At 46.9% G+C, this 13,903-nt stretch overlaps 1 protein-coding gene across 1 annotated transcript in view; it reads left to right on the forward strand.

Moving 5' to 3' along the window:
- The window catches only part of LOC147434416 (AP-2 complex subunit alpha-2-like), a 154,571-nt gene that overhangs the window by 70,129 nt on the left and 70,539 nt on the right, over positions 1 to 13,903 (forward strand). Inside the window, exons 11-14 of the mRNA XM_086490885.1 lie at positions 12,825 to 12,906; positions 13,197 to 13,285; positions 13,368 to 13,473; positions 13,558 to 13,623. Of these exons, the coding sequence (XP_086347011.1) occupies positions 12,825 to 12,906; positions 13,197 to 13,285; positions 13,368 to 13,473; positions 13,558 to 13,623 (343 nt within the window). The remainder of the gene's footprint in view (positions 1 to 12,824; positions 12,907 to 13,196; positions 13,286 to 13,367; positions 13,474 to 13,557; positions 13,624 to 13,903) is intronic.

A 13,903-nucleotide genomic window follows, 5' to 3' on the forward strand; every position in this document is an offset into this window, starting at 1 on the left:
GATCAGCCCAGCGTTTTGCAAACTTGCATATCAACCTAGCGACAGTAGCACTCAGCAGATCATCTAGTGTTTTTGCAGCAGGACCCCCAATCAGCCTAGCGTTTTTTGGACAGCAATTCAGCCTCAGCGTTTTGTAGTTTCTCCGCGACAGAACCAGCATATAGATCAGCGTTTTCAGTTTTCAGCAGTTAGTCTCCGCAGAACAGCCCCCAAACCTTGCAGATCTCACCTTCCCGCAGTAGATCTTCGCCGCACGGTCAGATCAGCAAGAGTTTGCATATTCAGCCCGGAAAACGCAGATTTCAGCATCTGCGTTTTCAGCGCGTTGTCGTCATCGCCGTTGTCATCGACATAGAGTCAAAATTCAACAGATAAAAAGATTTGCAGATTTCAGCCATTAGCGTTTTCAGATTTCAGCCCGTCTCGTCGTCGTCCTCATCGTCGTCGACATCGTCGGCAAATCCATTGCATTGTAGAGATTTGTGCAATCAATAGTAGACTGCTCTCGCCGTAGAGAGTGGGGCCTTCGGAGGAGGGTTTGACAACATTCTGGTGTCGTATTCTTCTCTCTCTATCTCTCAGTCTCAGCACCTTCATTCACTGTGTTTGCCCTTTTGTTTGTGATCATTTGCACTCTCTCACTAAAGGAACGGAAGGCTCTCCCTTCCGTAAGTAAAAGGAACCTTGAGCACAGTTCGGAGCACTCATCTTGAGCAAAGTTAAACATTCACATCCGCTGCACCTTAGAGGGGCCCCATCGGACGGGGTACCGGTAGGACTTCTTCTTTTGTTACTTGTTCTTCTTAGGGTTTAGGCCCCTCAGCCGAGATCTTCAAGTTGGCTCCATTCTTTAGGGCTTTCACACGTCAGCAATTTGTGACAGTAGTGGTCGAATGAGTGGGGGCCGAGCTTTGCAGTGATGGCTGCTCCTCTGGCTGTCTTATATCTAGTGAAAAGAAATCTGTAATTTGTCTATGGGACTGTCTCTCTCTAGCTCTCCCCAGTAAAGTGTCTCTATATCTGTGTAACTCAAGTAGATATAGCCCAAGACATCTTTGATCCTCATAACTCATGGCCCTAGAGAAAGGACCGAAACCCTCTCTGAATAAGCAGTGGAAATGGCCCCGAATCTCATAATACACTGTGCAATGACATATGTAATGTAGCTCTGTCTCTAGCTCTAGTTGGCATACGCGGCATATCCTGCTGTCTGCTGGTATCCCTCTGAATACACGAGTCTCAATCTCCAGCTGATGTGAAGATGTGCGTATCTGACCAATGGCAGACCGCAAACCATGAGACATATGTGTATCCATGTAGCTGGGTCGAATCAGAGAGAGAGAGAGAGAGAGAGAGAGAGAGAGAGAGAGAGAGAGAGAGAGAGAGAGAGAGAGAGAGAGAGAGAGAGAGAGAGAGAGAGAGAGAGAGAGAGAGAGAGAGAGAGAGAGAGAGAGAGAGAGAGAGAGAGAGAGAGAGAGAGAGAGAGAGAGAGAGAGAGAGAGAGAGAGAGAGAGAGAGAGAGAAATGAAATGAAATGAAATGTTATATTAACGTCTTCAAAAGGCCAAAATGACCTATGAGACCAATCAGTTACAAAATAGTGAATCTAATACCATGTCTGGGTACAAAAGAACTAGAAGTGGAACAAAATACTACTACTACTACTACAATCTAAAACTACGTGGGTGTAGCAGCTGATACAATAGGTACCCGGTAAACTGGATGTAACAGTGTGTGAAACAAAGATGGAAGAAATGGTGAGGATCCATCCTCATCTGCACTCTGGATGTCGAGAGAGTATGGCTCGAATCTTCTGTTGTAGTCTCCGTCGATGCTGTGTAGCTCCTCTCCTCAGTCGCGGTCGTCTGTATCTCTGTAGCTCCAATGCTCGGTCGATGAGAGTGCCAGTAGTGGTCGAATGAGTGTGGGACGAGCTCTGCAGTGGTGGCTGCTCCTCTGGTTGTCCCATATCTAGTGAAAAGAAATCTGTAATGTGTCTCTGGGACTGCCTCTCTCTAGCTCTCCCTAGTAAAGTGTCTCTATACCTGTGTAACTCAAGTAGATATAGTCCAAGACATCTCTGATCCTCATAACTCATGACCCTAGATAGAGGACCAAAACCCTCTCTGAATAAGCAGTGGAAACGCCCCCGTATCTCATAGAACACTGTGCAATGACATATGTAGTGCAACTCTGTCTCTGGCTCTCTCTGGCATAATCGGCATATCCTGCTGTCTGCTGGTATCCCTCTGAATCTACCAGTCTCAATCTCGAGCTGATGTGAGGATGTGCGTATCTGACCAATGGCACAACGCAAACCATGAGACATATGTGTGTCCATGTAGCTTGGTCGAATCACAAACCCATCTCCTGTGAGGTGGAGAAGATGCTCTCCACCTCACAGGAGATGAAATGTAATATTAACGTCTTCAAAAGCCCAAAATGACCTATGAGACCAAAAGGTTACATGTGGTGAATCTAATACCAGGTCTGGGTACAAAAAGTACAAAGAACTGAAAAGAAAATAGTGGGTAGGGGTGGGGTGAAAGCTGATACAAAGGAAATAGGAAGTACAAAGGTGGGCTGATACAATGCAATGGAGCTCTTTGATGGTCGAGGCATCATAGACATATACATCAGTATCCGGGACGGCTCCTATGTCACGCCAATATGGTATAGATCCTCTGTCGCAATCTGCGTCGATATCGAGAGGGCCCCCTCATCCGTGGGCGATGGGACCGCCCCAACTCTATCGCTCGATCGAGTAGTATGCCTCTGGTGTTAGTACGTTGTGGGGGCTGCTCGAACTCCTCTGTCTGTGTGACTGGAAGAAATCTGTAATCTTCCACTGTCGCTGGATCTCTCTCATTGTGCCCTTCTTCAAGAGGTCCTCTCTGTGTTTGCGAATCTCGAGTAAGTATAATCCGAGGCATCTCTGATCTATGTATTTTATGACTCTAGAAAGTGGCCCAAAACCCTCTCTGAATAGACAATGAAAGCGGCTTTGTATCTCATAGTATACTGGGCAATGACATATGTAATGTAGCTCTGTCTCTGGCTCTATTTGGCACACCTGACAAATCGTGGACTCAGCGGGTACTCCTCTAAATCTGCGTGTCTCAATCTCTAGCTGATGTGAAGATGTGCGTATTTGACCAATAACACATCGTATCCCGTGGGATAGATGAGTATCCATGTATCCTGGTCTGATCACAAAACCATCCTCCGTGAGTTGGAGAAGATGCTCTCTATAGAAAGTCATCTTCGTACCTAGCTCATGTGTAGGTTGTATCCATGTCCTCTTCGTATCCAATTGAATCAAGTCTTGTCTGATGAGCTTGGTAATCTCTGCCCTTGTGAGGAAGATGGAGGGTGCATCCAGAGAGTACTGAAATGGGGGTAGCCGGTCCATACCAAAGCCATGTAACTGAAACCAAGATGCCATCTCTGCATACCAACATGATCTATCTCCCTACAATACCAATTGCCACGAAGACTCTAGTGCTAATCGAGCAAGAGCCCAAGTGCTATGCATAAATGAAACTGATCGAGTGAGTGCCTCCACTACCAATGGAGGAGCAGCGAGTTCCGCCCTAACAATGTCATGTGGTATTGAGGCCTTGGCCCTAATCATCCAAGAAATCATAGACACCAAGGGCTTCTCCATACATCTCCATCCATCAGTACTGCCAGCTCTGCTATGATGATCAGCTGAGGGGCCCCATATCGAGAGAGAAATGAAATGAAATGTTATATTAACGTCTTCAAAAGGCCAAAGTGACCTATGAGACCAGAAAGTTAAATGTGGTGGATCTGATACAAAGTCAGAGTAACAAGATGACAAAATGACAAAATAAAATACTATGGAATCCTAAACTGCTAGGTGTGGACTAAGCAGCTAAACAAACTAGCTGGGATAGCTGGATCACATGAGATAGAGCATCGGTCGTTGGCGGATCTTATCAATCTCCTCCAAGGTCAGTAGTCTGACCGAGCGTCGTGCATGTCGAGCCAACGTGACCCGAATCCTTTGATGCAGCCTCCGTCGATGCTGTGTAGTCCTGCGCAGTTGTGGGCGTTTGGATCTCCCCATCTCAGTCGCTTGGTCGATCAGTAAGCGACAAGCTCTGCTGTAGTAGTAACTCCTCCGAGTGTCCAGTGGCAGCTCTAAAGAAGTCTGTGATCTGTCTCTGAGACTAGCTAGCCTCTCCTCTCATCAGGCTCTCTCTGTGTTTGCGCAGCTCGAGCAAGAAGAAACCCAGGCATCTCTGATCCTCGTACCGCATAACTCTAGAGAAAGGTCCAAAGCCCTCACTGAACAAGCAATGGAAGCGGCCTCGTATCTTGTAGTAGACGGGGCAGTGGCATGTGTATTGCAACTCTGTCTCAGGCTCGATGTCACACAGGGGGACATGTCCTGGCCTCTGCTGCTACTCCGCTGTATCTCCCAGTCTCGATCCGCAGCTGGTGTGAAGATGTGCGTATCTGGCCAATAGCACATCGTATCCCATGAGACAAGTGGGTGTCCATGTATTTGGGCCTCGTCACAAAACCATCCTCCGTAAGCTGGAGGAGATGCTCTCTGTAGAAAGCCATCTTCATGCCCAGCTCCTGTGTTGGCTGTATCCATGTCCTCTTGGTGTCTAGCTGAGTCAAGTCCTGGCGAATGAGCCTGGTGATCTCGGACTGTGTAAGAGTCAGAGAGGGCGCATCCAATGAGTATTGGAAGGGAGGCAATCTGTCTATGCTGAACCCATGCGCCTGAAACCATGATGTCATCTCCCCATACCAGCATGCTGTATCTCCCTGCATGGCTAACTGCTATCGAGAGGACTCAAGTGCAAGGCAAGAAAATCTGTCTCTGGGAAGTTCCCACATGCGGTGTATGAAGGAGACAAATCTGGTGAGCGCTGTTGCTAAATTGGCTTTATCTGACATAAAAATAATTCTAAATGAATTATTGGATTTATAAGTGAGAGGGTTTTCTCGCTTGGAACACCAGGAAAAATAATTCTAAATGAATTATTGGAATTTTAAGTGAGAGGGTTTTTCTCACCGGAGACATCCGAGTACAGAGTATTCCTAGTGCGTCATTCAAAGTAATGACGGGAGCACTGAGAACGAGAATATCTGTAAGGCCACCAGGAACGGGTACTTCTGATGCGTCACATCGGATGGGTGACAGGGAGCATCGGAAAGAAGTAACCGACCATCTGGAAACGGACATCTCTGATGCGTCATAGGATGGGTGACATAGAGTTTCGTGAAGGAGATTGTACCGTAAGTTCGGTAGGAAAGGACTAGGTGATGGGTATTCTTGATGCGTCACAAGGTGGGTGACGGGTGCATCGGAAAGGGGATATCCATAGTCAAGAGGGAGTTCCGAACTGTGTTAGAATTGTGCACAAGGACAAGCAAGCACTTGAATGAAGATGGGTTCAGAGGAAACTTTGAGAAAAAACAGATGCTTTCTGAGAAAGCGGGATTGCTTTTCGGGAAAGCAGATGCTTTCCCACGAGGAAGTCTATGTCTGCATTGCAACTGTGCGTGTGATTGCATCCAGGGACGCCTGGGAAGTGCTGTGAAAGCATTGTTTTAACTTATAAGGTTTTATTGAGTTTTTGAGCAGGTTCAGACTATTTTTAAAATACGTCGGCCGCCCACTTAATAAGTGGGCAGCCATATGATAAATGAGGCAACAGATCAGCCAGCGTTTTCTCTTTCTCTTTTTTTGGCAGAACAGCGAAAAAAAAAAAACGGCCACGATCTCTATGCGAGCGGCTATCTTTGCCATGGCCAAGGAGCTATAAAAGCATCACATGCCCTCTCCCAGAGGAAAGACCAATCTTTGCAAGGAGGAGATGCTGCTGCAAATTTCAGCCGTAAAGAAGACGTTGCTGGTGATGCTCATGGCTGCCCCAAGTGTACCAGATGTCGCCAAGACCCAGTGCGCGAGTTCCCTTGCGAAGAAGTGCCTACGAAGCGTGTTTCCATCGCGACAAGTTGCTGTTTTTCTCTGTTTTCAGCCCATAAACATCGTAGACGGGGCTGATTTACGAGAAGGAACCCGAGAACACACCTCTTTTGTGTGTAGGATTGGAAGAGAGGATTTTCTATGTAGAGATCTCTTCCGGGGAATTGCTTTTCGAGAACCGAGTTGCGTTTCGAGCGTCGAGACTTTGAAGGTAACAATTTTCATGTTATGATCTCTGAGTATTTGATTGCAGGTGTACTTCCTCTTCGTGAGGGAGTAGGAGCAGACAGGAGAAAAGCGCTCTGAGGAACTAGAGCCAGATCAGCCCAAGGGTTTCGTACCCGAGTTTGGAAGTAGATTCACGGATCGGAGAGATGTAGTCTCTCAAGTTGTGATCCGGTAGTTAGGATTCCCAAGTAAGGACTTCGTGTCCGGGAAAACAGAGTTGCTCTGTGGGAAGAGGACTCTAGAACAGAGTTGGGAAAGAGAGTTGCAGGGATGTCATGCCCTGAGTCTGGGAGGTGAGATCTAGAGGCGAGAACCTTGGTTCTCAAGGATTTGGAATAAGGAACGGGAAGTTCCTTGGAATAGGGTTTTGCCCTAGGAATCGGAAGCTGACGCTTTCGGGAACCATCAAGTCTTATTCTAGAACGAACGTGGTAATACGTTCGGTTCAAGTGCTTGTATAGACTTCTCCTCAGTAATAAAGATACTATTACGGGGGGGGGACCAGCCCATCTTCTGGTCCCGAGTACTGTGTCGATCTTCTCTCTCTCTCTCTCTCTCTCTCTATCTATTTCTCTCCGTATCCTTTGGCTTCAGTAATAAGTGATAAATTCTATTTATCTGAATGTATTTTATATTGTTATGCGCTCCCATTTGTGAGAAGCGCCTCAACCTTTAGTGGGGGGGCAGCTAGCTCTGCTCGTACAATAGCACGTGGTACTGAAGCCTTGGCTCTAATGAGCCGCGAGATCATAGAGACCAGAGGCTTCTCCATGTCCCCCCATCCATCACTGCAGCCTGTCCTCCCGTGATGATCCAGTGAAGGTCCCCAAATCTCAGCTCCATAAAGCAATGCAGAAGCCACCAAAGTGTCAAAGAGCCAGAGCTTCGTCCGAGGCTCCTGAAACTTAACCTGTGAACACATCCTTTCCAATCTACCCAATGCTGCCTGGGCTCAGGTCAATCTAGTCTCTGCTGCCCTCCTCAATGAAAATGCTGGCCCACTAAAATCCACTCCAAGGTAAGTGTAAGCATCTGTATACTCCACCTTCTCCTGGCCGTATGTGAAGGTGGGCGTTGACCTCCTGATCCACTGTGGGGTGGTATTAAATACCATGACGTTGGTTTTACCAAGGTTGACGGAGAAATTGCTTTCCTGGGCAAACCTATGTAAAGTATCCAAGTGATGTTGCATCCCCTCCGGAGAGTCGGAGATCAACACAATATCATCAGCATATAACAATAGTGGAATCCATGTCCCTGCCAGCTGTGCACCTGTCACAAAGTGATGACGTGGCGGACAGCAAAAACCCTAATTTCTGCCAGAAACCCTGAAATTCCTGCAAACCCTAATTTCTGCTAGAAACCCTAATTTCTGGAAATCGCGGAGGCTGAAATTTTTTTATTTTTTATTTTTGGAAAATGATTAGCGACACAAATTTCGCTTTTTCTCTACTTAAATGAGAAAGAGAGAGAGAATGCTTTTGCTTTCATGTTTTGACTCTCTGTGAGAGAGAGAGAGCAATTGCTTTTGATTTCAAGCTTTTGGGGCTCTGCTTTTGGGCATCCCTTGTAACCTTTAAATTAGTGGTGAGGGCCTCACTTCTCAGGGCATCTGGACGCAGAGTCTGAGAGTGAAACCCTAACCGCTCTTTTGTACTTTGATGATTGATTAATATAAAAAGAAATACCGAAAGGGGCGCCAGTCTTTGGGGCCAATATCTCTAGGCACGGAACTCCGCCGGGCCAGTGCAAATCTATTGTGATCTGTGAATTGTTTTGAAGTGGTTATTTGGTGCTGTCGCGGTTGATTCTTGACTTGGAGTGTCCAAGTCTGTTACAGCACCTCTATCACCATCTCTCTCAATGTAGTCAGAAACCTCATCTACATACATACCAAATAGAGTAGGAGAGAGCGGGCAGCCCTGCTTCACCCCAATAGTGGAGTAAACCGGTGTGGATAGACCCTCTGGGGTGCGTACGTGCCCCACTACTGACTGTATAATGCCATGACCCCCCAAATGAGCTCTGTGGGTACTCCCATTTGCTGTAATCTGCGCATCAATCTAGCTCTGGGCACTGTGTCAAATGCTTTGCGGAAATCCTCAAAGCTACAATAGATCCGTCTCCCACGCGATCTGCCCTCCTCAATGATGGCTCTGAGTGTGAAGATATGGTCAAGAGTAGAAAAACCCCTCCTGAAACCTGCCTGCCCGGCTGCGCGTATCCCCTCCCTCTCTGCCCATCTACTCAGCTGCTGCTCAAGAATAGATGTGTACAACCGTGACAATGTGTGTCCAATCATGATAGTGCGGTAGTTCCCAAGCTCCATAGGGTCTCCCGACTTGAAGATAGGTACAATAGTAGATAGGCGCCAAGTATCAGGCAAGCCCTCACACATGGCACGGTTAAACATAACTGCTAGAAGCTTTGCTAGTAAATCTCTGGCATGCGTGAAATGCTCAGCCACTAAGCCATCATGATCATTTGCTCTCCCAGTCCTCATCCTGTCAATGGCCTTCCTCACCATCTCAGCGGTGAAAAAAGCACATGTGTGTGGGCATGGATCGGGGAGGTCGGGAAGGGGGGGACTGCTCAGGAACTGTGTACAGAGATGACGCATACTGGCCCCAGGTCTCTGTAGAAGTGATGGCGGGGGGGGGGGGGGGGAGTGCTCATGAAAGAGCCTCCATGCCTCACGTGAGTCCTGACTCACAAATAGCTGGGATAGATTCTGCTCTAGGCGAGCCAAAAATGCCCTCTTCTTCCGCCGCACTAGGCGTCGGAAGTGAATCTGTGACTGCCTGTGAGTGATGTTCCCAAAAGCACCTCCCTCTGAAGTCTAGCTCTAGTCTCCCGGCATTCCTCATCATACCAACTGTTCTGGGGCATGCTCCCCGAACGGCGTGTCTGCTGAGAGAGAGAGAGAGAGAGAGAGAGAGAGAGAGAGAGAGAGAGAGAGAGAGAGAGAGAGAGAGAGAGAGAGAGAGAGAGAGAGAGAGAGAGAGAGAGAGAGAGAGAGAGAGAGAGAGAGAGAGAGAGAGAGAGAGAGAGAGAGAGAGAGAGAGAGAGAGAGAGAGAGAAAGAAAGCTTTATTAACGTCTTCGAAAGGCCAAACTCGACCTATGAGACAATATCATATACATGTGTTGATGCTCTAGGCATCGGAAAATAAAAAAAAGGGTACAAACTGAAATGAGCTTATACTATGCAAGAGGGTGTGGTAGGGTGGTGCATGTGGTGTACAATGTATAGTGTGGGTCCTCGTGTCGAGGTGTGCTCACGCATCATCAGGCTCAACTAGGGGCTGCAAGGTGATACCACCATGAGATGATAGGGAGGGTATCTAAAAACAAGCAACATATGTAGGGTAGAGAATGTGGTACATCGGTGGTGGCCTGCTCAGGTATCTCTGGAATGCTGGATCTCCTGGTGCTGGTACATGACTCTGCTCTAGATACTGATGGTGTAAGGTTAGTATCCTCGAGATCTCCCTCTGGTGACACCCATGTGTCCTGTATCCTGGGAGCCTCGGTCTCCGACGTGCCCTCTGAGACTCTACCTGTAGAAGGGTAAGCCCTCTACTCTGTGTAGGTAGTGTGGGGGGGTCTGGTCCTGCTCGTCGGAAAAACTGTGTGATGGTAGTCTGTGTCCTGCTATCCTGACTCTGGCGTGGTTGTAACAACTGCTCTCGAACCTCTAAAGCCGCAACCAGGAACTGGCCAAACCTCCTCTGCTCTCGGCCTATCATATGCTGCTGTAATGAGTCTCCAATGCCATATCTCTCTCTCAGCTCTGTATATGTTGGGCATCTCATGACAAAATGCTCCTCACTCTCCACCTCCGTATGGCAAATCCGGCATGTACGCTCCTCTCGTGGTATGCCTCTGGCTCTGCCACTCTCAATCTCTAGCTGATGTGATGACACTCGTAGCTGGCCAATGTTGACCCGAAGTCGGTGTGGCATGTACTCTTGCATGTATGATGGAATCTCAATGAATCCCTGCTCTGAGAACCTCAGAAAATGCTCATAGTAATATAGCATTTTAGGAGGTAGGGTGTCTGTGGGCCTGCGCCATGTCCTCTGAATATATGTATGCCATATCTCTTGTCTGATGACCCTATTCCGCTCAGAGCGTGAGAGGGTATAGGTCGGGGCCTGGGTGTCATACTGGAGTGGTGGTAGTCTATCAATATCAAAACTGTGCTGAGCTAGCCAATCTCTTGTCTGGGCATACCATGAGCTAGTGTCCCCTGCCTGTGCCATCTCTCTAGATGCAATGAAGGCTCTATGAGAGATCCTATCTGGATCCATATCTTTGAATCTGCGAAGAAGGCAAACAGTCTGAAAGAGTGCCTCTACCAACATCGGTGGTGCAGCCAGCTCAACTCTAATAATGTCGTGTGGAACTGATGGCTTGCTGCGAATCATCCTGGAGATCATAATAATCTGTGGCCTCTCTATCTGTGTCCATACTGAGTCTGCCAGTCCCGGTCCCCAAATGGCCGAGGCATACATGAGTGCAGGTGTGACCAGTGTGTCAAAGAGCCACCCCTTCGTCCGGGGCTCTTGGAAGTGGGCCTGGTGGCACTGTCTCTCCATCAGAGCTAGTGATGCGTATCTTCTGGTAAGTCTATCTCTGGCTGCCTGTGTCATGGAGGTCCCTGATGCTGCGGTGAATGTAACCCCCAGATATACATATGAGCCTGTCACTTCTATATCCCCTCCAGCTACTGTAAATCTACTCTGTCGGCGAATCTGAGCGAGAGAGAGAGAGATTTCTCGACCTCTGTTGAGTATAAGAGGGACTACCTCGTGTGTGAAATGGATCGTGGTGTGTGTGTGTGTGTGTGAGAGAGAGAGAGAGAGAGAGAGAGAGAGAGAGAGAGAGAGAGAGAGAGAGAGAGAGAGAGAGAGAGAGAGAGAGAGAGAGAGAGAGAGAGAGAGAGAGATTTCTCGACCTCTGTTGAGTATAAGAGGGACTACCTCGTGTGTGAAATGGATCGTGGGTGTGTGTGTGTGTGTGAGAGAGAGAGAGAGAGAGAGAGAGAGAGAGAGAGAGAGAGAGAGAGAGAGAGAGGTTGCTTGTCGTATGGGGGAGGACACTTTCACTTTGGATCATCGTCCGAGAGCACAAAGCTGGAGCATCCAGAGATTGTGTGGCTTCCTCAGCACGTTTTCTCGACGAGTTGTATGTTTTCTTGTTGAAGCGAGAAACAAAGCAATACCCAACCAGGGATACTGCAAGTGGCAGTTAGGTAGGGGCCACTGATTGTGTACAGGGACATCACACTGAGACATCTTCTCTCTACCTAGGCTTCCTTCTCTCTCCGTTCCAGTTCAATTTATTCCAGCTGTTTGAAGTGATAAACTACTCTGAAGTTTTGGAGATTGGAGTAGTTTTTTTCTGTGTGTTTCCATTGGATCACTCGCCAAAGGGAGAGAAAATCAGTAGATTCTAGAGAGAGACAATGTGCAATAGAGAAACAGAAGCTAATGTTTAGTTTTGAGAGAAAATCAGCACCCTTTAGAGAGGGGAGAGAGAATCTAAAGACTGAAAGTCAGTGTGTGACCTAGGAAGATTCTAGCTTTTCTGAAGAGATTGGCATAGACCACTTTTCTAGAGAGAGAGAGAGAGAATTTGTGACTAGCCAAACGTACCCAACAATCAGTTGTGTTTACGGCCTCAACGCAAAAATCCTAAGCCTAATACTTGTCACATTATGTGTACCAAGTCTGTGGGTCCTCTTATGTGCCAAGCCTAAAGCTCTAGAAGTCCCCTATGAAGCTCCTACACAAGACAGTTCTTTGTGCTCAGATTAATGGAAGTCTACTTCTCTTGCGTGTTTTCATAAGCCCGCCTTTTATGACAGGTGAGCCCCCCGATTGCTCTTTGTGCCTCTTGCTCAGTGATAATCCCCAAAGCTCGCTATGCATGGAGGCGTGATGAGGAGTGTAGAGCTGTGTAGAGCCCTCTGCACTTCTCATTGTATGACCTGTTCTGAAAAATGGTTCCAGATTTGGTGGGCTCTGCTATGTGTGCATAGTGGGGGAAGCCGTCTATGGCTGCTGTGTGTGGTAGTGCTGTTAGCTGGGCAGTGACAGAGTCCTTAGATGCCATAAAATACACGAAGAGAAGTCCATCATGCCCTTGGCTATCATATATATCAGCTAGATCAGTGTGGAGTAGATAGTGGCGTGTGGTGCGCACATGGTGTGGATTGGGATCATCAGAGGGCTTGCAAAAAAGATTGCCAAACATGTACGGTCAGGTCCGATGTGTACAAGTAGTTTTGCTTCCTTTTCCTGTCTTATTTTGTCTTATATGACTGGTTTTGACCCTTTTTAGTTTCTTAGTTCAGAGGTTTCTGACCTTTTGAGGGTATACGACATAGAAACAACAATCTACTCGAAAACCCTTTTACACGTCTTCAACACTATTTTCGTGGACATAAAGATTGATATGCTAGTTGACATGCTGAAGGTTGGAGTAGGCTTTTAATGAATCACGATCATTAGAGAGGTCATTTTTGTTGAATGTGAAGTCATGAAGCATTTCAGATCTGTTTTTAGTAATCTTGCTGAGGATTTCCACCATTAATCAACTGCTTGTTATGGTGACAGTATTCGGAGGCGAGCACTCGACTTACTGTATGGGATGTGTGATGTAACTAATGCTAAAGATATCGTTGAAGAGCTCTTGCAGGTAAGGCTAGCAAACTTACGTGTGCTATCGTGATTCATGACAACAATCTCTTTGATGTGGTTTTCTGTTGATGGAGACTTTTTCCTGCATGCTGCTTATGTTTTTGTCTTTCTTCGGCTGGTTTCCATTCACTTTGAACGGTGAAAATGATTTTTAGATGTCTTTTGGGACCTACAGTTGTAACTTTTATATTTTGTAGTCACTGGTTACCAATTCTGAACACCCGTCTTTGCTGAACTAATCTTCACAATTGTTTGACTTCTATTTATTTTCTCCTTTTGGCTCTGCAGTACCTTACAACAGCTGACTTTGGGATTCGGGAGGAGCTTGCCTTGAAGGCTGCAATACTTGCGGAAAAGTTTGCACCTGATCTTCTATGGTAATTTCATCAAAAGCTGATTCTTTTTTGGAATATTTCATCTGTTTATGGTGCTAACACTTGTGTTCCTGCCAATGAGTAGGTATGTTGATGTGATTCTTCAACTCATAGACAAGGCAGGGGACTTTATTAGTGATGATATTTGGTATAGGGTAGTGCAATTTGTAACCAATAATGACGATCTTCAGGTGCCTGTTTGAGCAAAAACACAATGGCTGTGCTCTGCTAAATCAATCAAAGCAGGTGTCTAATTTTTGATATGCACTTGACAGGCATATGCTGCACTGAAAGCCCGAGATTATATGAGCAAGCCAGCTGTCCATGAAACCATGGTGAAGGTGAGCTTCTTTTTGCTGTAGCTAGTATGAGCTCATAAAATATCTCCTTCTGCCAAAACAGAATATTTAACATGAAATACATGGTTTTTTTTTTCGGCGGGGAGAGAGAGAGAGAGAGAGAGAGAGAGAGAGAGAGAGAGAGAGAGAGAGAGAGAGAGTTCTATTATCGTCCTCGGAGGTCAAATATGACCTATGGGACCAAATGAACATGTCACATGGTGTGAGTGGAGGCCATAAGTGACTCTCGATGCTCAAAAATGGCTGAAATGAGCGTCGCAAT

The sequence above is a fragment of the Adiantum capillus-veneris genome, chromosome 19 (assembly GCF_014529385.1).
Source record: "Adiantum capillus-veneris isolate H3 chromosome 19, ASM1452938v2, whole genome shotgun sequence".
NCBI classification, from domain to species: Eukaryota; Viridiplantae; Streptophyta; class Polypodiopsida; order Polypodiales; family Pteridaceae; genus Adiantum; species Adiantum capillus-veneris.